General features: G+C 45.6%; 1 protein-coding gene across 1 annotated transcript; it reads left to right on the top strand.

The window, feature by feature from the left end:
• On the top strand, window positions 1–27845 carry LOC127325965 (uncharacterized). The gene is made up of 14 exons (XM_071822340.1): window positions 1–454; window positions 1775–1884; window positions 6724–6786; window positions 6872–7052; window positions 7155–7259; window positions 7469–7599; window positions 7730–8291; window positions 12727–12792; window positions 12935–13011; window positions 13255–13536; window positions 25440–25749; window positions 25829–25978; window positions 26574–27110; window positions 27401–27845. The coding sequence occupies exons 1-14, from the start codon at window positions 170–172 to the stop codon at window positions 27587–27589; spliced, it is 3048 nt and encodes a 1015-aa protein (XP_071678441.1). The 5' UTR covers window positions 1–169; the 3' UTR covers window positions 27590–27845.

Here is a 27845-nt window from a genome sequence, read left to right on the forward strand (position 1 = left end):
CGCGGGGCTCGGTGATGCCCTAATTAATTTTCGTGTCTCGTGCTGTTCCAATCAATCTGGAGACTCGATCTACCCGCGGCAGATATAGAGCGGCATATACTAATCTTGCACACTTCCCCGCTCCACGGATCGCCCTACCCCTCCCATCTCCTCTCCCGCGCGTTCGCCAATGGCGACGGCACTGGTGAGCCGCGTGGAGTCCTGGGTGCGTGACCAGGCGGCGCGGCTGCCTCCCTGGGCGCCGCCGCTCCCCGTGCCGCGTTGGCCCTGGTCCCCGCCTCGGGCGCCCTCGTGGCCGGGTGACCGCCGGCGCCAGCGGGAGCGCATGTTCCGTGAGGAGTTCGAGCGCCGCCGCATCCAGCTCTGCGAGCTCTGCCGCGCCGTCCGCGTCGATACCGTCGCCGAGCTTCAGGAGTTGCTCTGCGCCATGGTCCTCGCCGAGTGCGTGTATAAGGTCCCTAACCTCCCACACCCTTCTGTTTCTGTTATCCCATTCCCATTCCGGTGGGTAGATGGAGCTGGAGCTAGGCTTTTCTGGCTGGTTGATACGAATGTTGTAAGTGGGAAGAGGGACCTAGTTTTTTTTGTAAGTTTGAAGGTTTTTGTCCAGTAGTTGTTTATGGAATTAGCAGCCTCTTGTGCTCGGGAAAGTTGAATAAGAGTCCGGCACGTTCTATATGTAGGTATCAACATCCCAACTCGGGAAAATCATGTGCAATTTGATGTGTTTTTTTTGTCATTCCGTGCTCTTCCCCAGGATAATCATGTGAGGTTATGATCTTTCGGCTAGTCATTTGATATGGTTAATCTGCATCAACTACTTCTTGGCATAGCATAGAACTTTTTCCGATTTTATTATAGTTTCATTTCTATATGAGCCTTGGTGAAAAGTGCCAAACTGCCAATATGAAAACAGATGACAGTTTTAATAAAAGTAAAGTATGATGTAAAAAGGGTTTGCAAGATCCCAGTAAAGAGGCCACATTCCTTGTGAAATTCATAGCCAAGACTATAGTATCCATTCCTTCTTTTTCTTTCAGCTCTATGAAATTTGTCAAAGGCCCTCTTTGGAAATCTCAAGATCAGTGGCCAGGCTCTTCCTACATCTGAATTTGTTTGTGGAACTTGTCAAATGATACATCCATTCCAAACATGCCAGTAGACCAGAGTTAACAATCTTTGCAAGATTATGGGTATTATGTTTCCTTACTTTTAGGGACTTCCAAAATATGAAAAGTTTGCAGTCAGAAGTCCAACATGAGAACAAGAAAACTCTAGCACCTCAAGAGCAGCCAAGTAGTTAGTGCTTTCAATCGTCTAAATTGCCTGAGCATCAAAAAGCTAATATTTAAGATTCCACATAGATGTACTTCCTCATTATAAACCTCATGCTGAGTTAGAACAAAATTCATGTAAATGAATCGCACATGCTTGGGCATGCAGTTCAGCTGTACCCTATATAAGCGAAACTTTTCAGATCTGCGGCAGTAGTTACTGGATGACTGAGCATTAGTCCTGGGTCACCTGCACATTTTCCCATAATGATTATGTTAATCCCCTTACCTATATTGATCTATTCTTTAATATGTATTACCTTCTCCCCTTTGACGTCTGCAATACTTATGCATATTCCCTTTATATGATTGGCATAAGTAATTTGGTTGATGCTGCTCAGCGCAGTATTACAATCAACAGTTGTTCTTTTTTTTCTTTTGATAAAGCTCAGTTCACTTTCTCAGTACATGTCACTCAGTCACCTTGTTGTGCATTGCAGAGGCCTGTTTCTGAGATGATGAGATATATCAATAAGTTTAAATCTGATTTTGGTGGAAGCATTATTTCTCTTGAGCGTGTTCAACCATCCTTGGACCATGTACCACATCGGTATGCCTTAAGCTGACCTTTGCACCTTTTTCCCTATATTATGGGTTTTACTTCTCGATAGACCTTTCTAATCAAGCACCTAAATAAAGGACAACAAATCTTGAATAACTTTGTAATAGATCAAATAATCTTGTGCTGTCCTTGCTTTACATAAACATTTTTCATGCCATCAATATTTCACAAAGAGTGAGCCTTCTCGGGCGATGATGTGGATTATGGTTTAGTTCTGACAATGCTATACCGAGGCTTCTCGTTGAACATACTTATGGTTTTAGTGCCAGTTCCCCCTTTGCTTTGAATTTGGCGTGTACTAGCCATGTGAGTGGCATAGTTAATTCCAACATAACCAGGCCAGAGTACGTTCTTGATTAGCACACAGCTTTGGTGCCGATCTTAACGACTTTCCTCCATGGATAGGCACTGCACACTCCTATGCTCACACGGCGTAAGATAAATTCTCCATGGGAGAACCCATACAAATTTCATCATTGTAAACCAGCAGATGATTGAGACTCAAGTACATTGCATAGGACTCCCAATATAACCAAAATCAGAAACAAATGCTTTATGTTTTTTTGGGTGGGCACTGAGCAGATGGTTCAATAAAATTAGGTAAAAGCCTAACTTTCAGGTCACTTAATGACGGGACATATGCACATCGATTGTGCTGTGCACCTATTGTGTTGGCCCGTAGAGTAAATGAATGTATATCAATCAATTGCCTTGTTTGGACTGTGTTTGTGATTCTAGAAAGTTATGCGTTGCATACCAGAAGCATTTGAAGACCCAAAAACTATACAAATGGCGTGGGGATATCAGTAAATATGAGAATGGTTTTAGCTTAACTGGGAATGGTTCAGATTCTCTTTTGGGTTTGACTAGTTCGGGTGGGAATGGATTGATTTTGTCGGACAGTTGGGTTAATTTTAGGTTATGAAAATAACAGTTGGGAGCCTTGCAGACTTTTAACGGACTGCTAATCTTCACTGGGCGGGAGGAGAGAATAAACGGTAGACCGTGACTACGCCCAGGCCTGAATGTCCAATTGATGTAACCGCGCGTGGGCACCGACGCACAGCCGAATGAAATCAGCAAACCGTGGAAGCCCATCGGCCATCATGAGACAGTTTTCGCCCCTGCTCCATCGAGATTTTCCAGCGTCATTTGTTCTCGCGTAGGAGGTGATCGAGATTGAAGTCCGGGCAACCGCTGGTAATAGGGGCGCTAGGTCCGCCCATGCAATGGGTTTGGTGCACCCTCCAAAAACACCCTGGGAAGGGACTCAAGCATTAACGCCCAATCATAGGCGGCTTGAGGGATTTATCCACCCTTGTTCGGCTAACTGTTGAAGCAGAACTACATGAACAACTCAAGAAGCTTAATCCCTTGCCTCAACGCAAGATAAGGATTGATGCCTCCTGGAGGTCTATCTGCTGCCAAGGTTATCACTCCGCAACGAGGTGTTTATCATGTACTCCCTCCGTACTAAAATAAGTGTCTTAGTTTTGTCTAGATGCGGATGTATCTATACTCATTTTAGTTGTAGATACATCCGTATCTAGAAAAAGTTGAGACACTTATTTTAGAACAGAGGGAGTATGTTTTTATTTGTTTGTCCCAAGCTCTCAGACGGACATCTGTGATTTTCACTAGTTGAAGTGATGACATCGTTGAATACAGAGACTCTTGAAGCATTCCAGACACACCATTAGCTTGAAGAAACAAGCAGTGTATGAGAATGCTCTGTAACAACGATAGACATATACATCAAGCAGAGGAATTCAAGAGTGCACCTACTCGCTTGATTCAAGCATGATGACTGGCACCCCCGCTCTATGCCCCTGTCAACGTGTAAAACTGCGCTAGTATTAGTACTGTGAAGCACACCTATCTGCTTGACAATTCAAGCAATTAACTCAGTGATGAAAGAGTATATGTAGTGGCCACCCCCAATGTTAAAGAACAGTCAAGTTGAAGAATTCAGAAGCGCACGTCCAAACCTAAAGCATCAGCTTTCATATGGTGCTGAAGAGTTCGGTTGTTCTCAATAGTCAGACAAAGACGACACTCTTATTCTCAATAGTCAGACAAAGACAACACTCGATGAAAGTACTCAAGGTGTATCCTCTTGTCAATGCAAGAACTCAACAGAACACCTTTAGGAAATTATGCGGTAGCGACGACGTAGGTCAATGTACCAGACGCATATACTCAGCTGGTTATGGTACAAAAATTTTCATCAATGGTACAATTTTGTTTTGAATGTAACATTTTTTTCTGTATGTGTAACATTTAAAAAATGATACATCGTTTTGTAACATTTCTCTGTAGTATATCCAACAATTTTGTCTAACTCATCTAACATTACATGAACACGCATGTAACATGGGTGCAATTTCTCTGTATCATATACACAAAATCATTGTACCACTTTCCTCATACTTACACAACTAAAATGATTCACATGTGTAACAAATCACAACAATGTTGTAACATCGACAGAAATACCTAAAAGTTTCTCAGCTCGTCGGCGATGGATCCGCCGTGCCAGAGGTCTGTCAAAGTTAGAGCGGAGGAGCCCCGACCAATCTGCTCGATGACGACATCTTCTCCGGGTCCGGTGGCTTGCGGTGGCGTCCGTGCACGGCGGAGCAGAGGCTACTCGCACGGCGGAACAACGACGGCATTGCGCACGGCGGAGCAGTGGCCACACGCAGGAGACAAGAGCAGCAGCGGCTGGCAAACGGGGGGGGGGGGGGGGGGGGGTACGCGGGACAGGACCAGCACAGGCACGGGAGGCTAAGCAAGGAAGAGGATCAGCTGATGCATCAGCCAGATGATAATTAGAGTTTTCCTATACTATCTCCCACTGACTGCATTTGCACAACCCGAAGAACCATCGCAGAATAAGAAGGGTATGTGGTTGAAGACTTGAAGGCGCGGATACTAACTTGAAGAATCAAGTGGATCCTACCTACCAGAAGACCTGGAGCAAGGCGTCTTGAAGATGTAGTTTATTTTCTATAGATTTGAGTCATTTGGAAAAACTGTACTATCAAGAGGGGTACTCGTTATTTGAAAGCATCATCATGTTGTTGTGAAATGCTCATAAATCTATGCATCAAATATACACAACATACCCAACCACCTAAAATCTCATGTAGTATCAAGTCTGTGCTGAAAGCCTTGCAACATCGTTTACCAGACCTATGGTTGAAGCACGGCTGCATGCTATCTAGAACCTCTGTCTAGGAACTGAATGCTTCATGTTTTATCTACTGATACTTCAGAGTTAAAACTAGTTAGGGGAAACTGAGTTCTTGATGATTGGAGCGCAGTTGCTTCATCATTAGCCAAAGAGGACAACCTCCACATAGAAGATAACCTCAGCAAAAGGAACTAGACGTTAGTTACCCTTCCTTTGTCCTCTTGCTCAAAGGGATGTTGCAACCATGTGATCATTGCCCACAAGCGCGTTGTTGCTTTGCTTTGTCTTTTCCGCAAGATCTTTAGCAACGGCTATAACACCAGTTTATGCAACGGCTACTATCCTCCCTGTTAAAAATAGTACCGAGCTTCTCCTAAGCTAGGTTGCCAGAGCCCCGGAGATTATTGTCAAGATCGGGCAAACCCCTCCTTTTTCCCCTGTATCCAGTCGTATCTAGTGGGGAGGAGGAGTTTATCCGTTTGGTTTGAGCACCAAACAACTACGGGCTGCGGCCACCAAGGAACAGGACCTACTCTTGAAGATTCAACATTTCCTAGACGGTTAGGCATCGACCTTTGAGCTTCCGAGGTGTGGAAGTCGAGGTTCGCGTGAGCATCCAGAGTGTGGATTGGCTACAGAGTGATTTGGAGATTTTCCTTGAAAAATCTGCTCATAGTGATCGGGCGGAGCATGAGGGCTCGCGCTAACGAAGAGTAGGGATTGGTTGGCAACGGGTGAGATCGTTTGAATCAGAGGTGTATGCGTGCATATCCCCTCCCAACGGAGACGTAGAGCAGGTGTCGACGGTTCGGACTCCGGGAAACAAATCAGGTGGCTTGTCCTCTTGATGCATATATACTTACTTGTTTCTGAACCTTGTTTTGATGTGCCCAGAAGTTGGAACATTGCAATCATTGTCCGTCAATCTTCACAACTCACAGTGCTTCAACTCTCTGATTGACTAACTGCATATTCTTCATCTCTAACATTGGTGTTGCTTGCCGTAAGCCGTAACTTGATAGCTAGCTATCAGAGCTTAAGTCTAACAAGAAAAAACTGGCAGAGCTAGCTTTGCTGCTGTGCATCAATTAGTAGTGGCCTAGGAAACAACTCTCCGCAAAAACAATTCTCTCGAGTTGATTTGCAAGAAGCGTGGAGCGAGACCTCGGCCAGCAGTTAACCCAAAACAACTAATTGGTTTGAAGCCATAGTTCCGTAACTAGTTTGGTTTTGGTTAGGGCGAACGGAGCTTACAATTCGGTTTAGTTTTGGTTTTTGTGGGGCGATCGGTGGTGTGGTTTAGTTTTAAACTCCACTTGAGTAGGTTTGGTTTAGCTTTTGTTTAGTTACTGAACCATTGCCAGGCTTAGATATCAGGGTACAGTTAAGATATCATACATAACACTGACTCAGGATTTGTCTGCATCCACATTTTGATTGCTCTCATTTTTAGTTTGACACACTGATTTAATTTGTTCTTAGCCTTGATCTCATTTGGACTTCTACAGTCAAGTTTTACTTTGTTAAATCTTGACACAATCTTCAGATTTGATGTTTTCTGTAGCTCAAATAATGAGAATTTTCTCATGATATCGTTGTTTTTTAATATATTTATTGGTGAAATCATGTAGATATCTGTTAGCAGAGGCTGGTGACACTCTATTTGCTACATTTATTGGCACAAATCAATACAAGTAAGAATTTGTTGGGGAACTTAGAAGTGTGAAATGTTTACCATGTTTACAATTGTATGAAGTTCTTCCTTGTTTTCCTTTCTAGAGATATTATTGCTGATGTGAATATACTCCAAGGAACCGTATTTCATGAGGATAATGCTCAGGATTTGGCTGATGCCATTGACTCTGAGCAGAAGAGTGACCAAAATGGCGAAGAAAACATTGGGGTATCTTGTCGAGAAAAGCCAAAACAGTTACTAAAATCAAAACCGGCTGCACACCGAGTATGCATTAGCTGTAATTATAGTTCAAAAATGTTCTCATTGTTTATAAAATCTGATTCAGCATGGTCATAACTTCTTATCCTAACATAATAAATCATGTAGGGTTTTTTAGCTCGTGCTAAGGGAATCCCAGCACTGGAACTATACAAACTTGCTCAGAGAAAGAACAGGAAACTTGTTCTTTGCGGGCATTCGCTTGGTGGAGCGGTAGGTCATGCCTAACTTGTAGCATCTTCCCTTGTTTTTTGACTGCATGCATCTATAATAAAACATAAGGCCATAGGCCCAGCTTTATAGATAAAGCCAACACACCAACATAGTTTAGCATTACACCGGTTCCAAACCCACCAGCACTCAACCTTGTTTTTTGACTGCATGTATCTGTTAGTACTCATGTGTCTCAAATTGTATTACAGGTAGCTGCTTTGGCTACTCTTGCAATATTAAGAGTACTATCGTCGGCATCTACAACTAAAGAGGCTAATAGGCTTCAGGTGAAGTGCATCACATTTTCTCAACCACCTGTCGGGAATGCAGCATTAAGAGAGTAAGTTTGGTTAGAATAGCTAGAATGTGGCACTTGAGAGGGTGCAGTAATAATGTAGCATCCTAGGATTATATAGTATTTTATTTTAATTAATGTCAACCACTTAGTTGTTCCTCTTTTCATGCATTAGCTATGTTCATCGAAGAGGATGGCAAGGTTACTTCAAATCCTACTGTATTCCAGAGGATGTCGTGCCCCGCATTCTGTCACCTGCATACTTTCATCACTACAATGCCCAAACACCCGAAGCATCTTTTGTAAATACAGCCAATGTAAAATGTGAAGAAAATAAGGAGACAAGTACTGAAAGGGGCGAAGATAACAATGGGGAGCAACTTGTTCTTGGTGTTGGCCCTGTTCAAAAGTCACTCTGGAGACTTTCAAAGCTTGTTCCCTTGGAAGGAGTGCGGAAGAGTTTAAGCGTACTTCAAAAACAAGCAAATATTTTTGGAAAGGCATCAACACAGTTGGATAGCTTTTTGCAATCAAAGGTTGATGAATCAGAAGAAGAGCCACGGTCTCTTGAAATTCAAGAAGGTTCAGAAGGAATTGCTCTTACCCCTCTATCTGATAATCGTGGAGAGTCGGCTGAAGAAAACACTCGATCTGAGAAAAGTAATACATCTGAAGTTGGAGGTTCGCAGCGATGGGGTAGAGTACCTTCTTTGCCTTCATATGTACCTTTTGGTGAGGTCAGTATTATATCCTTTTGATTTATTTACTCTACTGGATGACTCTTATTTGCAGCTCCCATTGGCATCATATCCATTAGTACTGGTACACTTCTTAATTGCCACATATGAATGGATATTTTGTTACACGGAAAATCTTTAGTGACATGATTGTCTCAAAATATGCTTTTTTTTGCGAGAAGGATCCGAATCTATTATAGAGGCTCACAATAAGTACAAAGCCCCCCCAAGGCCTCAACATAATAAAAGTTATATTGAGGTCCTTGGACCACCTAACGAGCACTACCGCTGCTAGAGCGAGTCGTTGACGCGCCGCTGGATGTTAGTCGGGAAGTCTTTGTGCTCGTGCCCCGAAGGACCAGCAGCCCAGAGCTGAAGTCGTCGTCATTTAATCATTGAATTGATCTGAAACTTTTGACACCAAACCTGTAACACACGTAGACTGAACGAGGTCGGCCACTCCATGGGAGCAGCGACTAGGAAATTTCCCGCCCTCCACCGGTGAGATCGCCTCCGTCGAGGTGGACGAGGAAGCGGGTATACCTTATTCTTGTCCCGCACAGCTCCGCCATAGCCACAATAACGTCGCTTTCGGTTGACCAAACTGTAACTCTAGGGACCTCACTGCAGCGTCGAGCGCAGGTCTGAGGTCCCCACTCCCTCCCTCCGCCAGAGCGGCAATCAGAGGAGGCGGGGACCCATTAAATCCTGGTTGAGGACGGTTGACATGGGGCAGATGGCGGTGGCTGTCTCAAAATATGAGACTTATCAATTTATCAGGCCCTCACTGAATGTTTGTTTCGAAAAATATTTCCTGTTTCTTGTTTAGTTGTGTATGTTTGCTGTCTCTGATTTGAACTTTAACGCATTACATATTGTCAAATTATTATTTTTCTTTTCCTTTCACGTGTCAGTTGTCAGTTCAGAATAGAATTCAGTAGCGTCAGGTCTAGTTAGCTGTTAGTTTCAGTTATAGGTTCAGCTAATTTCTAGCAGCAGATAGGGTAGTGTTTGATTCAGTCTTTACTTTGACGTGATCATTGCGCTGTGAACCCCGATCGCCTGGCCGTGGGATGACACTTCCGTTGTGGGCATCGTGTGCTCTCACACGATCGATCCTTGTGTGAATAAAAGGAGGAGAAAAGCAGAAAAGCTGCAGTAGTTGATCGCAACACAAAACACCTTGTTTCTCTGTTCTTCGTTTTCTGTTGCAGATGGTGAGTGAATCGAGAGGTGCAACGCCACAAGTGGTATAAGAGCCTAACTCCATGGTTGGGACTGCTCCACCGGCGGCGAAAGCCGCAACAGGCGGTTCCAGGAGCCCTCGTCGCGTGCGCTCACCAAGCCATGGACGTAGCAGGGGAAGGAGAGGCGGCGGCGAAGTGGTTGTGCGGGAGGGCGACGGCGGCTCCGCGTCCTGGCCCACGCTCACCAAGACCAACTACACGGAGTGGGCAATCCTGATGCGTGTCAAGCTCCACGGCACCGGCCAATGGGAGGCTGTCGACATGGATGACGCGCCGGTGCTCGGCGCCATCCTGTGCTCGGTGCCGCCGAGAGATGGTGCAGCTCCTCGCCGCCAAGGACAACTCCAAGATCGCATGGGACACGATCAAGACGACGCGTGTGGGCGTCGACCACGTCCGCGAGGCGCGCCGCCAGAAGCTCTGCAAGGACTTCGACCACCTGGAGTTCAAGAGAGGGGAGAGCATTGATGATTTCTCCCTCCGCGCCTCCAGCATCGTCACCGAGCTGCAATCGTTGGGCGACACCACCACCGGGCTCGACGGCGTGTCGAAGATTCTGCGTGTCGTGCCGGCGAGGTATGCACAAATGGCATGTTACATTGAAACTCTGCTTGATTTGAAGGGCTTGTCCATCGACGAGTTGAACGGGCGTCTGGCGGTGTCGCGGCAAGGACAACTCCCGCGGTGGCGGAGGCTCGTCCAAGGACGATCAATGCCGCTACTGCAAGAAGGAAGGGGCATTGTGCACGGGAGTGCCGCAAGAAGAAGGACGAGAGGGTGCAGACGCACCTTGTCCAGGAAGAGGGTGACGCCGAACCAGCAACTCGCCGCGTCCACGTTACGCTGCCGTCTTCGACGAGGCGCGAGCTGGAACTGGGAGGAGGGCAACAGCGGTGCGGCCTTGTCGGATCTGGGGGAATTTGTGGTGGAGTACACGGTGGCCCCAGACTACTTGTTCATGGTTTGGTCTCAATCCGCTCACACTGTCGAACCAAACCGATCAAAACCGTGTTGCCGGTTTAGACTGGTTCAAACCGTGCAACCCGTCACCAATTTGCAACTCTGCTGTCGCTCCTTCTCCTAGGTAGTGCCCATGGCGAGCACTGCTCCTATGTCTTATGCTCCATCATCGCCGTGCGTAGGAACATCAGCGTCTCCACACCGTATAATTAGCATCTGCTCGCAGCTGCCAACTCGCTCGCAGCTGCTAACCTTGCTCTGATACCATGTTAGAAATATGCAACTTGTATTCCAAGTGGGCCAAAGGACACAATATATAGTACATGTACAGGTGTGCAATATGCAGGAAACCCCCTAACTACTGGAAAAAATATAATATACAAATAGCTCGCTAACAGCTCCCACCGGCGAGCACTGGAGCGCGGTGAAACACCTTCTGCGCTACATCGCCGGCACCAAGGACCTTGGGTGCAACTACATACGCCAAGGACACGATGCCAAGTTCGTTGGGTACAACGACGCGGACATGGCCAGCAACATCGACGATCGCAAGAGCACGAGCGGCGTCCTGTTCTTCTTCGGCCAGTGCCCTGTCACCTAAGATTGTCGTGCTCTCCTCGTGTGAGGTAGAGTACGTCGCTGCCACCGCTGCGGCCTACCAGGGAGTCTAGCTCAAGCGGCTCCACAGCGAGCTTCTTGGACACAACGGCGGTGTCACGGAGCTGGTGTCACGGAGCTGCGCGTTGACAACAAGTCGGTGATTGCGCTGACAAGGAATCCGGTCTTCTACGATCGGAGCAAGCACATCGAGACCCGCTACCACTTCATCCGCCGGTGCGTCGAGAACGGCAACATCGACATCCAGTTCGTGGGCACTGTGGATCAACTCTCTGACATCATGGCGAAGGCGCTTGGTCGTGTGCAGTTCCAGGAGCTGCGTCGACGCATCGGCATTGTCAAGGTGAAGGAGAACTAGATTAGGGGGAGTTTGTTGGTTAATCTAGTTCAGTTGTCAGTTCAGAATAAAATTCAGTAGCGTCTGGTCTAGTAGTTAGCTGTTAGTTTCAGTTAGAGGTTCAGCTATTTTCTAGCAGCAGATAGGGTAGTGTTTGATTCAGTCTTTACTTTGACGCGATCATCGCGCTGTGAACCCCGATTGCCTGGGCGTGGGATGGCACGTCCATTGTGGGCATCATGTGCTCTCACACGATCGATCCTTGTGTGAATAAAAGGAGGAGAAAAGCAGAAAAGCTGCAGCAGTTGAACGCAGCAGAAAACACCTTGTCTCTCTTTCTGTTCGTTTTCTGTTGCAGAATCGAGAGGTGCAAGGCCACATCACGTCTGAAATGGCTGCTTTTGCTAGTTGTTATTATTTACTTCTGCAAAATGTGGTTAGTCCCAGACTTGCCCATGCTTAAAATATAATGATAGCACGTGTTTTGATCTGAACTTTCTTGTATGTTGACTAATGCAGCATCTCAGTTTATTGTGGGCTTGAATGCACATAGTTCCAGATAATTACTTGATCGCTGGCACTCTAGTTTATTCTTTTTCTTGCTTGGCCATTTTTATAGAATCCCATCTGAGTTTAACTAATCCCCCGTCTTAAAAAATACTCCTTTTTCTGAACAGTTGTGAATTATCCAGGGCAACAACTGTGTCCCTATCAGATTGATATTGTGCATACGAAGTTCTAAAGGTGGCACTAACCGTGCTTGCTTCTTTTGCAGCAGAGCTTTAGCACATGACTTCAGCAACACACTTACAGTTCCATACTCATATTTTTGTTTCTGCTGTTTGCCTACTGGTTTATTTTTTATATTTCATTACATTTTAACATAAGCATGCAATGTAAATGTTTTGTTATGTTCATATTTTGTCCAAACACCAAAATTCAGGGTCTGCAATATTTGACATTAAAAAATCTTACCAGATTATCATGAAAATAATAAAGCATCCACTTCTGTTAATGGCGCTGATTGTTACCGTTCCATACTGATGTTTTTGTTTCTGCTGTGGAGCCATTATCCTACTGGTCCATTTTTTTAGGTTTCATTACATCTTGACATAATCATGCAATGTAAAGGTTGAGTTTTGTTCATATTTTGTCCATACTCCCAAAATTCAGGGTCAGCAATATTTTACAAAAGAAAATCTTGTCAGATTATCATGAAAAGAGTAGAGCTTCCACTTCTGTTAATGACATTGGTTGTCTTTATGTTTTCCAGCTTTACCTGCTGGTTGATTCATCAGTCAATACACTTTCAGATTCAGAATACTCCAAAATGACGTCGGTATGAACATTTTTATTTCGGTCTCGTTTCATTCTTAAATAAAAAAGTAGTTAGGAATCGCGTATTGTTTCTCTTGGGTTATGATGTTGTCATATTGGATCTACTCATTTCTTTTGCTATGTTCTGGCAAAGGCATTTGCAGATGCAGTCTGTTATAACGGAATTAAGAGAGCGCCTTCAATCACACTCAATGAAGTCCTACAGAGCACGCTTCCAAAAGTAAGATCTCCTGACTGTTTAATAAGAACATTAGAACAATTTATCACCCAAAACTTCCATTAGCTAACTCAAAGCTATATATTGTTCTCTCAAAAAGAAAGGAAAAAGGGTATGCGTCTTTATCTTCAATGGCTTAATATTTTTGAAGAAATCAAAGTGAATATGCATCATTTCATATCTTTTTTTTGCTGCAAGCATTTGTCAGAAGACTACTCAGCACTAAAAGTTATCATCTTTATGCAGAATGTATGATGTGTTCATGTGTGCAAATGCCCCCCTTTTTACGGGCATAGAGCAATTGCAACAATTTTCACATCTACAACAGCTACTTGGTCTGACAGCCACAGATTCTGTTGAACTTGGTCACATTGTGGAGCCTCCTGCTATTAGAACTGCCACTTCTATTCTTCCTCTTGGATGGACTGGCCTTCCTTGTGGCAAAAGTGCCGAACCTCTGAAAGTTGATATAATTGGACACGGTCTCCATATGTGCACTCTTTTCCAGGCTCAGATAAACGGAAGCTGGTACGTGTTTGTCTGAGCCAGATTTATACAAGTTTGTGAGCTCAGCAAAATCGATTCTATTTGATAAAGCATGGTAGACTTGCAGTTTGATTTTCCTATAATCTCTTTTTCATATGTTGTTCTAGAACTGTTTTGCCTTGCATCCTAGGATACACTATACTTTAGCTCACCATGAATGTCAATTTCATAATGTTGTTTAATCAGTTGCTAGTAGAGTAGTAGTAGCAAGTTTGCTTAGCCACAAATAAGGCATGCACCTGTACGTGCATCTACTAGTAGTAGTAGTTTGCTCTGTGTGAACATAATCCTTGCATGACTAGGATCAGCAAGTAGGGCAAGTGGGCAAGAGGCAAATCAGAGTTGCAGGAGATAACCTGACAAGGCTAGAAGGTGATAAGCTGCAGAAGATAAACCTGAAACCTGCAGGGATAAGTTGGCTTGACATTCTCAGCTTCCACTAGTCAAGTGTTCACACCAGAAGTGTAGTACGTGAGCTGGTTTGTGTAGCTCACTAGTAGTACTAGTAAGTGGCACGTGCTTTGCACGTTGCCGCAGATAAGTGAAAGACTACAGTTTGAAAATAAAAGTAAAGACAAAAATGGTACTAAAAAAAAGATAAAGTGAGATTATTATTATTTATTCTTTTAATATACTCAAACAAAATATAAGTATAATCGAACATAACGTGACAAAAGAAATTATGGACCATTCATTATGAGTACATATATGTTTGAAACTAAATGTTGACAGAACATTAATGTAAGTTTTACATGACTTCTTTACATGACAGAACTTCTTATCGAATCTTATTTGTTATTGTAAGTGGGTTCTAAATAAGAGATAAGGACTGCAGAAATTCGCTTTGGAGTTTGGGTGTCATGGATCTCGGTATTTTTGAAAATCTGAAAATGTGACTTCAAAGTTTCAAAAACTCAAAATAAAATTCTAGACATGGATAATGGTGTACTCTACAAACATACAACCGAAATACCTTATATTGTAGGCTTAAGAGAAAATGAGAAAATCTGACATATTTGGGAGGTTCGAATTGCACAGATTGCTACTTTAAATATCAGATTTTGTTATTTTTACATGGCCCAAATTATTGGGTATTTCGAGGTGATTCTTTTTCGTGTTTGAGGACAACAATTTTTCCCTACATCCGCATTTTTTGATCCAAATTTTTGAAACTTCAAATCACCATTTTTCGCTCATTTAAAAAATGCACTCCCTGTCAGCCAAGCTCTAAAAGTCCACAATCATAACAAGTGGTCGGTCAAACAATTCATATTGAACTTTTAATTATAACATTTCTTATTTTTGTATACCCTTATATTCTTTTAGGACCCTTATAGTCAAATTTTTTTTCGATAAAGGAGCATAGCCCCAGCCTCTGCATCTATTGATGCACACGGCTTGCTTTATTAAAAACAAAGTATCAAGTCACAAAATATCCATTATCACTTATTACAGTCACGGAAATGCTAAGGTCGAAACATGAATCAATCAATTGAAAATATGGCAAACAGAAAAGCTATGCATTTGCTATTCTATTATGATGCCGCCACCCAGTAGCCTGGATAAAGAAGTCCTAAGCAATCAGTAGCATCCGGTTGCATCCAATAACCATATCCTCCCGCTGCTCCATTGGGAGGAGAAAAACCCATTGTTGAATTGAATGAGCAGCTCGCCGGATAACCTGCAAAAAATTAGTTCCACTTTGTTTGTTTGTTAAACAATTCAGAGTAAAACTTATTGAACTTTTAATTATAACCGAGTATATTTCTTATTTGTTTATACCTTTATATTCTTTTAGGACCCTTATAGTCTATAAGCTCCGTTTCACAAAAAGACTTTATCTAATGGTCTCAAGAGATGAGATTACGAATGAAATTGCACGTGTGAGAGATCGTGAGAGAGAAGACAACTTAGCTGGCTCATGCAGTCATGCCATTGCTGGTCGTGGTAGGTTCCCAATAAAAATTTACATGTTCACGTCTACTCATAGTGCCAATCAGCGATTTAGTTTTCTACGCTTGAGAGCATCCACTCACTGGATCTTGGTCCCACACTGGATGTTGGTCCCACGTTGGAAGTCTGCATTGATTGCAGTTCTCTAGAAAAATGTGCTAGGTCCTAGAACATTCAGACCGGCACCGAGTGGATGCGTTCCAGAAGAAGCGAATCCAGCGCACCTCGACCGTTGGATTATGCCCAACAATAACTGATGAACGGCAGACGATTGGTTTGTTTTGCAAATCAACGGCTGTGATAGGTTTAGAGATGTTTTGGCGGGAATCTTGGAAGAGGCTTGTAAATCCAAATTCAAAACTGCTACATTATAGTAGTACAGATAAATAGCCCCCCCCCCCCCTCCCCCCCATTGTATCAGTTGCACGTTGAGCTGCTCCAAAGTACTTGTGTCATTCAGTTCTATCTTTGAGTTCAGTGTGTGTCCACTATACGTGTGTGAGAAGCACCAGCTTCAAGTAGTAGGAACTTACACATAATACTTGAAATGCATATTGCCGGAAACTAACAATCAACCCTACATCAGCCACCCAATGGGACAAATTCAGTATGGTTTGTATAAGAAACAACGAATAAGAAGAATTCAGTCAAACCATTGAAGTGGTAATCACTAAACTGATCCTTCTGGTTTTTTACACTAGGAAGTTGTAGGAGCGGCCCAACAGTAAAATATTATTAATTGAAAATGAGGATGTACAAAAGGGGTGGGAATATACACAAGGCAGGAGAGGAGAGGGGATATAAGAAAGATCTTGATCGGATGGGTGGGAACATCGGACTATCATGCATGGAACTTCACGATGAATGAGTCTTCTCAGTCCGTTCTGCGCATCACTTGAGAATACAGCAGCGTAAGATCGATGCAGGCATCCAAGAGTTCCCGACGACATCTGCAGCTTACAAGGGATGGTTGGCGCTGTGGGGAGCTTCAGTCCTGTGCAAGGTCAAGATCAATGTTTGGCGATTAAAGAAGAACGGGCTGGCAGTTGGCTCAGAGCTCCAATGCCGCAAGATTAAAGAAAGTCTGTTGTGTTGCTTGCGGGAGAGGAAACGGTCCTTCACAGATTGTGGCATTGTCCACACTCAAAGCATGTGTGGGAACTAGTCAGGAGTTCATGCGCTACACCTGCTACCATTCCTCCTGCTAATGTCTGCTTTCCACGAGATATCTTGCAGTGGTTGCTGGAATGGCTGAGCACGGTACAGGAGGCAGAGATGGATCTGACGATGATGACGCTGTACCAACTGTGGCCTGCGAGGAACGATGCCAGGGAATCGAGGAAGATAGAGGAGCCGGAGATGTTGGCCAAGCATGCAGTGAACTTAACTAAAGAGTGGCGCAACATCTAGGATTCGAAGATTCCTAAAACCCCAGGGTGGAACATGGCGCCCACAGCTAGAGGGGTGGACAAAAAATAATTCTGATGGTGCCGTGGCGAAATCTTCAGGGAAGTAGGGCAGAGGCGTGGTTGTTCGCGACCACCATGGTAGCTACCGTGCGGCAGCTTGCCAGTTTTTTCCTCTACGGTCACTGATCCTGAGGAGGCTACGTTAAAGGGATGTCAAAGGGCTATGTTCCTCGCAAAGGAGCTTCATCTCTCGAGAGTGGTGCTGGAAATAGACTATATGAGAGTGGTGACGAAGATGTCTAGTATAGAGAAGCTATGAAGCACCGATACGACGACAACACGGATATGGCGCTATGGAATACGACGATTTGAAAAGACAGCAATATGCCAAATATATGTATAAAAGTAGGGCAGAGGCGTGGTTATAAAGAAAGAATAATTGAAATGCATTAAGGAAACTATAAAATCGGCAACTGCTTTGTTTGCGGGGAGCCAGGGTACCTAGCGCGCGCTTGCCTCGCTACGGTTGATGGGGGGAGGTTGAGGCAACATGCAAGATGCCGGCCGTGGTGGAGCTCGGGGAGGACGCGACGAGGGCGTGGCAACCAAGTGCGGCCTGCGCCAGGAGCCAACCCGCGGATAGAAGAGGATGTGGATGCTGATCAAGGCTTCTAGGTGGCAAGAGATGCTGCTTGCATCCATGGAGGGGCCTACGCCATGGCTGGCCACTGCGTTGGTCACATGTGCCCATCACCTTCGACGCAGAGGACCACCCTGAGCGCACCGCCAGGGTGGGACTTTGACCGTTGGTGGTGGCGCCAACGATCAAGAACATTGTCATTTGCAAGATGCTTGTAGATGGGTGAGCGGGGCTCAACCTCATCTCCGCCAAGCTGGTGGACATGCTGAATGCGGGAACCACGCAGCCAACCACGCAGCCACTTGGCAAAATAACCTTGCTGGTTACCTTCGGCACCAAGGATAACTATTGTATGGAGAATGTCACCTTCATCGTGGCAGATATCCTTCTCCCATACAACGTTTCCTAGGTTGCCCGGTGCGGGCCCAGTTTATGGCCGTCACTCACCACACGTATAATGCACTCAAGATGCCATCAACGTGGGGTGACACCACGACCTGCACTGGGCGCATCTACCTCGCTGTTGCGGCTACTTTCCTGGGAGGAGTTCGCTCAAGCAAGCCGGTGGACTCCAACCCCACACCTTCCTCGAAGAAAGCTCGCATGGCACCATAGCGAGCTGCCATTCAGGATGAATAGCAGCCTTACGGCTCCGGGATAGCCGATACACTATAGCTAGCAGGATTATAGAATCAGGAGCAGGATGAGGCTGAGTACGAAGAGAATAAGTTGGTTGAGACTGTGTACAAGAAGTAAAGGGTGCCCACGAGTATAGTGAAAATGAAAAGTAGGATGAGAAGGAGCAACAAGAGATCTCGGTGAAGAGGGTGAAGACGAAGGAGGCATCGGAGGAGATGAAGGAGACAAAGGCGTCGAAGGAGACGGGGGAGAAGAAGGCATATGAGGCGTTAGAGGTGACGACACAAGGGGAGGAGAAGGAGAAGATACATGAGGGACCGGGGGAGGAGAATCAGGTAAAACAAGAAAAGAGAGATCCTCCATAATAGAGGTCGATAGGGTCGAACGCGGATATAAAGAATGAGACTTGTCAAAAGTCACATCCCGAGAAATGACCTTGCGCTGACTTTGTCCCTAGCGCACATGACCTTGTGCTCTTTGTCCATACATCTTCTCGTGGTCGGACTCTTCTTCTCCTCTATGTTGATGACATGATCATCACTGGTGACGACTCTGAGTACATTGCCTTTGTCAAGGCCCGTCTCTGTGAGCAGTTTCTCATGACTGATCTCGGTCCTCTTCGCTACTTCCTTTGGATTGAGGTTTCTTCTACCTCCGATGGCTTCTATATCTCCCAGGAGAAGTATACTCATGATCTCCTCACTCGTGCCGCTCTTGGTGATGAGCGCACCGTCGAGACTCCTATGGAGCTCAATGTGCATCTCTGTGCCACTGATGGTGATCCTCTACCTGACCCGACGCGCTACCATCACTTGGTTGGGACCTAGCTATCACTCGTCCGGACATCTCCTATCATGTCCACATTTTGAGTCAGTTCATGTCTGCTCCTACCATAGTTCAATACAGTCACCTCCTCCACGTCCTCCGATATCTTCGTGGCACCATCTCCCGTCGCCTTTTCTTTCCTCGCTCTAGCTTCTTACAGCTCTAGGCCTACTCAGATGCTACGTGAGCTAGTGATCCATCGGATCGCTGGTCTCTTACTGCCGACTGGTTTTTTCTTGGTGGTTCTCTCATTGCCTGGAAGACCAAGAAATAGACCGCACTCTCTCGTTCGAGTGCGGAGGCTGAGTTGCCAGCGATGGCTCTCTTGACGGCAGAGGTGACTTGGTTACGCTGGTTATTGGAGGACTTTGGTGTTTCTGCTGCACCGACTCCTCTCTTGTCTGATTCCATCAGCATTGCGCGTGACCCAGTGAAGCATGAGCTCACCAAGCACATAAGTGTTGATGCCTCCTTTGTGCGTACTGCTTTGCAGGATCATGTTATGGCTCTACCGTATGTGCCTTCCGAGTTACAACTGGCTGACTTCTTCACGAAGGCCTAGACTAGAGTGCAACATGGGTTCTTTCTCTCCAAACTCAATGTTGTTGATCCACCATGAGTTTGAGGGCGGTGTTGGAGATGTATTGCCATTTTTTTGGTATATCCTCAGTGCTGAGGGGTTTCCTGTACCTGGCCTTTTGCCTTGAGTGAATACTAGTTGCCCATTCACAACATATCGCATTTTAGTGGTCTTTCCACTTTGTAAACCTTCGGGACCAGGATGGCTTTCTTTAAACTTCAAGAGCAAAATTGGCTAATCTGAACCCGAGGGACCACCTCAGCCATTAGTGCAACATCAAATGCATATATGGTGTTTTATATACTTTGTTAATATGTTAATATGTTGTAAAATTTCCTTGTAACATTTGAAGCAGTAGAAAGTGTGGTAATATCCAAGGATTACGAGTTGAGGAGTCAACGAGTCGATCTGGGGCAGCAACTCATAGACTAGTAGTCACTAGTCATAATTGTTAAGTTTAATGCACTTGCCAATGCAACAAAAAGTCCGAATTGATGGAAAGGGCTAGGCAATCTACATATACACTTCAACACCCTCCTCACGTGTGATGGGAAGACAAGTCAACATAGAGGCAAGCTGAAGAGTTCTATACATGCCTATACGAGGACACCGAGGGAGCAACAACAATTTTAGGAAAAATTGCAAAAAGCAAGGACTTGAGCTCGAGACCCTGGGCTCTGATACCATGATAGGAATAAGCAACTTATATTCCACGGGGACCAAAGGCCACAATATATAGTACATGTGCATGCGTGAAATATGCAGGAACCCCCTAGCTACTAAAGCTATGCCGCGCTCTAGTGTGGGCCTTCGTAAAGTTCACCAACTACAACTCTGAAGGCATATATTGAAGCGCAATGATCTGATCCTGCAAACTGGCAGACAAAAGAAGCATCAACACCAATTGGTAAGCTTATGCTTCATAGGGTCACATGCAATACTGATAACACACGTACTGCCAGACAAGAGAGTAGTGGGTGTCGTAACGGAGATGTTAGTATCTCTAGCCTCACTTTCATGAAGAAGAGGATGACACTAGGAGAGTTGGGGCAATTTTCGTTGGTTTATTTCACACACATCTCATACAATGCCATGCCATACTGAGGGCACGGTGCTACAGATTTATAGCTGCTAGCCAGCCAGAATATGCTAGTCTAAAGATGCTAACTGCCAGTCCTTGATGCCTCTAAAAACAGTCAAGGAGATTTGATGCCTCTAAAAACAGTCAAGGAGATGCTAACTGTCAGTCCTTGATGCCTCTAAAAGCAGTCAAGGATCAGGGATGCTATCCTATCCTAGCTACCTCTCCTTCACAAAGGACCACGTGTGTGCTGCAGTCCACAGAAACATGTGTGTGCTGCAGCAGCTCCACAAAGACCAGAATACAATGACTTATTCATCATTCTCCCCCTAAGTCTTGTACGCCGTCTTGCGGGAGCGCTGAGCCATCCCGATCCGAGAGCAGAGCTTGAGGAACTTGACCCTCCCAAGAGGTTTGGTGAGCAGATCCGCGAGCTGGTCCGTGGTGTTGACGTAGCTTGCCTTGATGCTCCCTTCCTCCAAGCAGTCTCGGATGAAGTGATACCTCAACCTGATGTGCTTGCTCTGTTCATGAAAAACGGGGTTCTTTGCCAGGGCCAGAGCAGACTTGCTGTCCACGAAGAGCTGCACTGGTCTAGTGTCCCGACCAAGGAGATCACCAAGTAGTCGAGCGAGCCAGAGCGCCTGAGTGCAAGCGGTGGAGGCTGTTGTGTACTCAGCCTCACAGCTGGACATGGCCACCACCTGTTGCTTGATCGACTGCCAGCTCACGAGGCACTTGCCGAGGAAGACGAGGATCCCGCTCGTGCTCTTGTTGGTCTCGATGTCGCCGGCGTGGTCGCTGTCGCTGTACCCGACGAAGTGCGCCGCCCCACGACACCTAAGGTAGTGGAGGCCATGGTCGAGAGTCCCCGCAATGTAGCGGATGATCCTCTTCACAGCCTGTAGGTGCTCCGTCGTCGGTCGCTCCATGAAACGACTAACGTAGCCGACCGAGAAGGCCAAGTCCGGCCGTGTGTGAGCGAGGTAGCGAAGGCTCCCCACAAGACGCCGGTATTGTGTGGCGTCCACTTCCTCCGTCGTGCTGTCGCGGCTCAATTTCAGCCTCTCCTCCATCGGAGTGAGGGCTGGGTTGCACCTGGTGAGCCCAGCTAGCTCAACGATGCGCTTGGCGCAGGCGGTCTGCCGAAGCGTGATCCCGGAGTGGTCCTGGTGCACCTCGATCCCAGATAGAAGGAGAGGAGCCCCAGATCACTCATCTGGAAGGTGGCCTTCATCTCTTCCTTGAACGCTGCCACCTCTGCATCCTTGATGCCGGTGATCACCAAGTCGTCGACATAGACGCCCACCAACAGGGTGTTTCCTCCACTCCCCCGTCGGTAGACGGCCGCCTCGTGCGGGCTTTGCTCGAAGCCCATTGCCTTCAGCGTGGAATCCAGCTTGGCATTCCACGCCCGTGGTGCCTGCCGCAGGCCATAGAGAGCCTTGCGCAGGCGGAGTACCTTGCCCTCCTGGCCAGGAATCACAAATCCCGGCGGCTGCTGCACGTAGACCTCCTTCAAGTCGCCGTTGAGGAAGGCAGACTTGACATCCATGTGATGGACGCACCAGCTCTCTTGGGCAGCGAGCTCAAGGAGGAGTCGCACGGACTCCATCCGTGCCACAAGAGCGAAGGCGTCGTCGAAGTCGACCCCCTCCTGCAAACAATATTTTTTGCTTTTTTTATTGGAACGTATCCGGGGAAGTCAACCGAAACAAATCAAATCGAGATCGACTCGAGGCGTGGCCAGGAGGCAGCGAAACAGCAGGACGAGAGGCGGGGCCGTGGCGGCGGTCTTGGGGCAATTGGGACAACGATGGCCAAGATGGGCGTCCGGGACGGCAACGACCAGAACGGGCAGCGGCCGGAGTTGGTGGAGCAAGTCGGAGATGGGAGAGAGGTGGCCAACAAATGGTTAGCATGAGTTGCGCAAGCGGAATTTTTTTGGACCTATACTAATCGGCTCTGATACCATGTTAAGCTTCATGCACTAGCGAACCCAACCAAAAGTCCGAACTGGCGGAAAGGGCTAGGCAATCTACTTATACACTTCAACAATAATGAATGGATCGTTAGCGAACAAGAGGGGGGTGTGAATGGTCGCTAAGCAAGTTTTATAGCTTTTTCAATTTTAGGCGCGATGCGCAAGTAAAGGTGGCAACTTTGATGATAAGGGTGATCCTAATATGAGCCTATGCGATGCACGAGTAAAGGAACCGAACAAGATAGTAAGAGAGAGGGAGCGGGACAACCGGGGTAGCGGAGACGAGGCGAGGTTTGTTTCCCGCAGTTCCTCCCACAAAAGGGAGTACGTCTGCGTTGAGGAGGTGTGAACCACGAAGGCTCAACGACCACACAGGCCTTACCTTGTTCCTCGAGAAAGCCCCACGAAGGAGCTTCCCCTTCTCCACTAAGTAGCCGGTCGAGGTGGTGGTTCCTTCACAAGGTTGGGGCGAGCTCCACAAACACCAGAGGCTCCCCACACCCTATGGGGCTAGCACAACTCCAAGCTAGCCTCCATAGGAGCTCTTCTTCCAAGATCCCACCATAGGAACCCTAACTCCAAGATCCACTAAGGACTAGATGATATTGGTGAAATCTCTCTTGGTAGAACTATAGATCGGGGTCTCCTCCATCACTCCTCAACGTTTGGGCAAGATTGGTTGGGTAGGGAGGGGGATCCTCAAGGTTTTGAGCTCAGCAACAATGGAGGAGAGAGAGAGAAAGAAGAGTTGAAACGAGCTGGGGAAGAAGGGGCCTTTTTATAGGTCCCCTCAAATCCAACCGTTATGTGAAGCGGTAGTACCGCTCTGGATTCGAAATCGGCTCACATATCTGCCACCTGGGCTCAAAGCGGTACTACCGTTGCCGGTACCGCTGAGGTACCGGCAGGGGCTCTGCGAGCCCCGAACTCCCTCCTGGTACCAGAGCAGTACTAGGGCGGTAGTTCTGTAACTTGAAGTTACAGTACCAAAGCAGTACCTTGACGGAAATAGCGCTTGGGAGTGGTACTTCCGGTCGAGGTACCGTAACCCATACTGTGAGCCTTTTCTCAGTGCAAAGCCCGGAGCGGTACTGCTGACCGGTACCAATAGCGATAGCGATACTACTGCTCTTGGTACCGGCAGTACCGGTCAGGCAGAAACTGTTTTTTCCTCTTTCCCTCTCCAACCACGTCACCTCGCGACACACACACAAAACCAGAAAACCTATAAGCTACGCTTGAGTCTTCCGATCCTGATGCGTTCAGCGAGGGCACCTTGCACCTGCAAATCTATCAAAAGCAAACTATGCACACGGTGAAATTCATTCTAGTGTTATTATCAAACACACAAAACACGAGGTATAGATTTTGCTCTTTCAAATAATTAGTAATAGGTACTATAAAATACCATAGTATATAAATTATTAATAGTCTAGTACTAGTATGTAAATATATTTAGATTATTAGTAATTAACTATAGAAGGTCGATGAAGGAGAGTTGGGGGAGGATCTTCGAGCAGCAGCAGATGGTGGAGGAGCAGACCAGCAAGAGCAGCATCCACTGGCGGAGGAGCAGACTAGCAGCAGCAGCAGCAGCAGCCAGCGGAGGGAGGAGCAGACCCACACCCGCAACAACCAGTGGAGGAGCCTCGAAGCAGCAGCAACCGATGGAGGAGAAGATCGGGAGCCAGAACTGGTAGTGGTGCCACCTGCATGCATCCACGCCAGCCAGCAGGCTCTCATGGAGGTGGCGGCCAAGGGAGAGGACTGAGTTGGCAGGAGTGAGGATTTGTTTTTGGTTTCATGGAGGGAAAACAGGGTAGCTTGATCTAGGCTTTCCAGAACTGGGCAGGCAATGTTGAAAAAGTTTTGACAGGTGGGCTCACTTTTTAGTAGCTCGACTCGAAAAAACTGGACTTGGCAAGGTTAGTCGTGGCTAGGCGAATGAGTCGCTCGACTCACCTAATGAGTCGAGTCGATACATTGAGTCGACCTCGCAATTGCGACTCATCAACTAGTCGCGACTAGTCGAGTGACTCGAAATCCATGGTAATATCTCAGTCAGTATTTTGCTTCATCTCTTAGGTGAATAAGAACTACTCCCTCCGTCCGTAAAAGGTTGTTGGAGATTTGTCTAAATTTGGATGCATCTATACACTAAAAAGTGTCTAGATACGTCTAAATTTAGACAAACTTGCGACAGCCTTTTATGGAGACAGGTAGTATCGAATATCATCAACGTTCTAACTGGGTATGATTTTTTTTTTCAAAACGGGTTACCCCTTTGCCCTCCTTTCCATTACTCACATAACGGAAATACATTGTCTCCAAACGACAACTCACACACAAAGAAGGGGGCACCCACTATGGGGAAAAAACCTGGCTGACACTCAAGCATGGCTACAGAAGTTCAAACAACATGTACAACAAACCACAAACCACAGTTCAACAAACACTAATTTGAACAGATGGCAACCGAGCTCATGGTTCTAGGGTATGATTTGCAGCATAACAATGGATGTTTAGAAAAACTATACACACTATATGTAAATACATCTCACGTATGGGGATATTCTCGAATCCTACAATTATTAGCTGCAAGTCATATAATTATGGTTGCATAAATAATTAATGCTTTTGTTGGAGAAGCATTTTCTTTGTTTGCAGTCTGTACTTGATCAACGAGTTACCCTATGAAATAACTTTCTCTGGTTTCTGATATGCTTTTAAGACTTGAAAGTTCCTCAGTTTTAATAGAAAGTATTCATATACAGGTATTCAACGGTCATTGAAACCCTACCATCTGCTAGTTCGTATTCATCAGATCAACCTACACTGCAAAAAATGAGGATTTTAGTTGGTCATCCGCTAAAAAACCCACCAAATTACACTAGTGAGGACTTCATGGTTCCTGTGGTCACAGGTGTTAATTTGAATCTCGATTATGGATTTGAGTCCTTTTTTGAAGATAACGGTTGCTGCAAGGGTTTGAATGATTTTCTTATATATGGCACAAGTGATTTTGTAACAGTATGTAAAGAGGTCCATGTTAGGACCAGGAGAGTCCGGTTGCTTGGACTAGAGGTACCTCCATATCTTTGGGTGTGTGATAATTTCTTATGTTCCACGGAAATACTGATCTGGGATGTATTTATGCATGTAGGGCGCAGGTAAAACTTCCTTAGTAAAAGCAATGTTAAGGCAAGTTAAAAAAAGAAACAATGTAGTTCTTGAGTGCATACATGTAGACTTGCATGGCGAGGGCGTATCAAATGGATTGTGCTACTTGGATTCGGCAACAGTGAACTTGCAGGTAATGCAGTTATTTTTCTTCTTTGCTCAACAGTTTCAGATGCAATTTTATACTTCCCCCGCCCCAAAATAAGTGACTCAGCTTTTGGGATGGATGGAATACAATGTTGTGGAAGGCATGGATCTGTTTGGTACTCTTGATCTTTCATGGTCTCCAAATGTAAAATTTGACCGTCAAACTGTTGTAACTTTGACCACCATAATACTATATTTTGAAATTTTGTCACTTAATAATGTTGTAACTGTAGTAATTTCGGTCACTTAGTGGCCATCTGCCTTGTATTTTTTTTGTAAGAGCAATCACTAAGTTAACTATCAAATAATTAGCTCCAAAATATCAATATCTTGAAACTTGTTTACTTGATAGATGTCGTGGCTGTTCCACCCGGTAGTAATTTCTGGGACTTAGTTGCCATCCACCTTGTATTTTCGTAAGAGAAATCACTAAGCTAACTATTCTTCTTTGAAGCACTTATCCATTGAACTCTGTCATATATGGAGAGTGGTAGTTGGTATCACAGTAGTTTCATGTCAACTGTGTTTGATTATCGAACCCCAGATACATTAATCAATCATTTGAACTTTTGTTCTGACAGGAACTACCTCTAGAAGTTAGGCGCTTCAAAGAAGAATTGCAGTTAGGAGTAGATGATCTCAGCAGAAAAATTGACCTAATTATTGTTGTGCATAACCTAGCACATCGTATTCCGCAGTATTACCAGTCCAACAATTGTAAACCTGAGCCGGCTCTTTCACTTCTCTTGGATGAAGCCATGGCTCTTGGTGTTCCTTGGATTCTTGCAATAACCAACAGATTTGCTGTCAGTGCGCATGAACATAACACATTAATCAGCTCAGCTATGGAAGCATATAAAGCTTCTCCTGATAACACCAAGGTTGTCAACTCATCCCCATTTCTTATGCCAAGTTCTACAAGTAGCCTGTGTCCCATCAGTTCAAGCAGTGGCGATTCGGAGAACAAGGATCCTTTAGGCAGAAGTGCTTTCCATCCAGTAAACTTCGTGCTGTCACTGTTACAGACGAAGGACATTGTTATGCATGTGGACGGTGTCACTGCTCTTCGACAACATCTACATCATGTAATTGTGAGTAATGAAGAACCAGCTTTTGAGGTACGTCTCTTTTGTTGCATGTTATGTTTAAGAGAAATGGGAAATGGAGAGGTATACATATGGACTTGTTAGAATCTACCAGTCTTGATAGTGAGGTTATCGCCACACAAAATGTATGTAATTTGTCTGAAGGATCGTCTTGCCTGAGTTGATGGCTGTAAAATTTCCACCATGTCATACGATGAAAATTCAATACGAGGGCAGCCAAAAAAAAAAAAAGATTGCCATCACTCGCACCATTATGGGTATTTCTGACTGGCTGTAACTCTGAACACTGCATGCTTGGACAGGAGCTTGCTCGTAAGAGATTGTCGCTGGAGCTTGCAAGAGAAAAGGCAGTGTCTCATCAAGCGAAGCAGAAGCCAGGAAAAAGAGACGGCTCCGTGACAGCCGCTGCTGTAGGTGCATCACTGGGTGCAGGCCTGGGGATTGTAATGGCTGTAATAATGGGAGCTGCATCAGCCCTCCGGAAGCCGTGATACATCTATGGTCCTCTATTAATTTAATTAACGTACAGTTCTAATCCATACACTTGTCACTGAAGAATGCCTAATAGACGGCACTAGTGTAACCAAGGGAAACAGAGAAGATAGGGGGATAGTGAAAATAGCTACCATAGCATAGTGCTACATCCGTGTGTAGCATAGGATAGCGCTATGCTAATCGTGGGTAGGTGTTTGTTATCACCGTAAGGCCTCAAACATGTTTATTCTACGCCGCATGTTTCTTTCTAGA

The sequence above is a fragment of the Lolium perenne genome, chromosome 6 (assembly GCF_019359855.2).
Source record: "Lolium perenne isolate Kyuss_39 chromosome 6, Kyuss_2.0, whole genome shotgun sequence".
Taxonomy (NCBI): Eukaryota; Viridiplantae; Streptophyta; class Magnoliopsida; order Poales; family Poaceae; genus Lolium; species Lolium perenne.

Excerpts from the sequence above, each read along its gene's own strand:
- LOC127325965 (XM_071822340.1), top strand. The coding sequence starts at position 170 with ATGGCGACGGCACTGGTGAGCCGCGTGGAGTCCTGGGTGCGTGACCAG. Across the intron at positions 455-1,774 it reads TCGCCGAGTGCGTGTATAAG|AGGCCTGTTTCTGAGATGAT; the intron begins GTCCCTAACCTC and ends TGTGCATTGCAG. Across the intron at positions 25,979-26,573 it reads CGGCAACAGTGAACTTGCAG|GAACTACCTCTAGAAGTTAG; the intron begins GTAATGCAGTTA and ends TTGTTCTGACAG.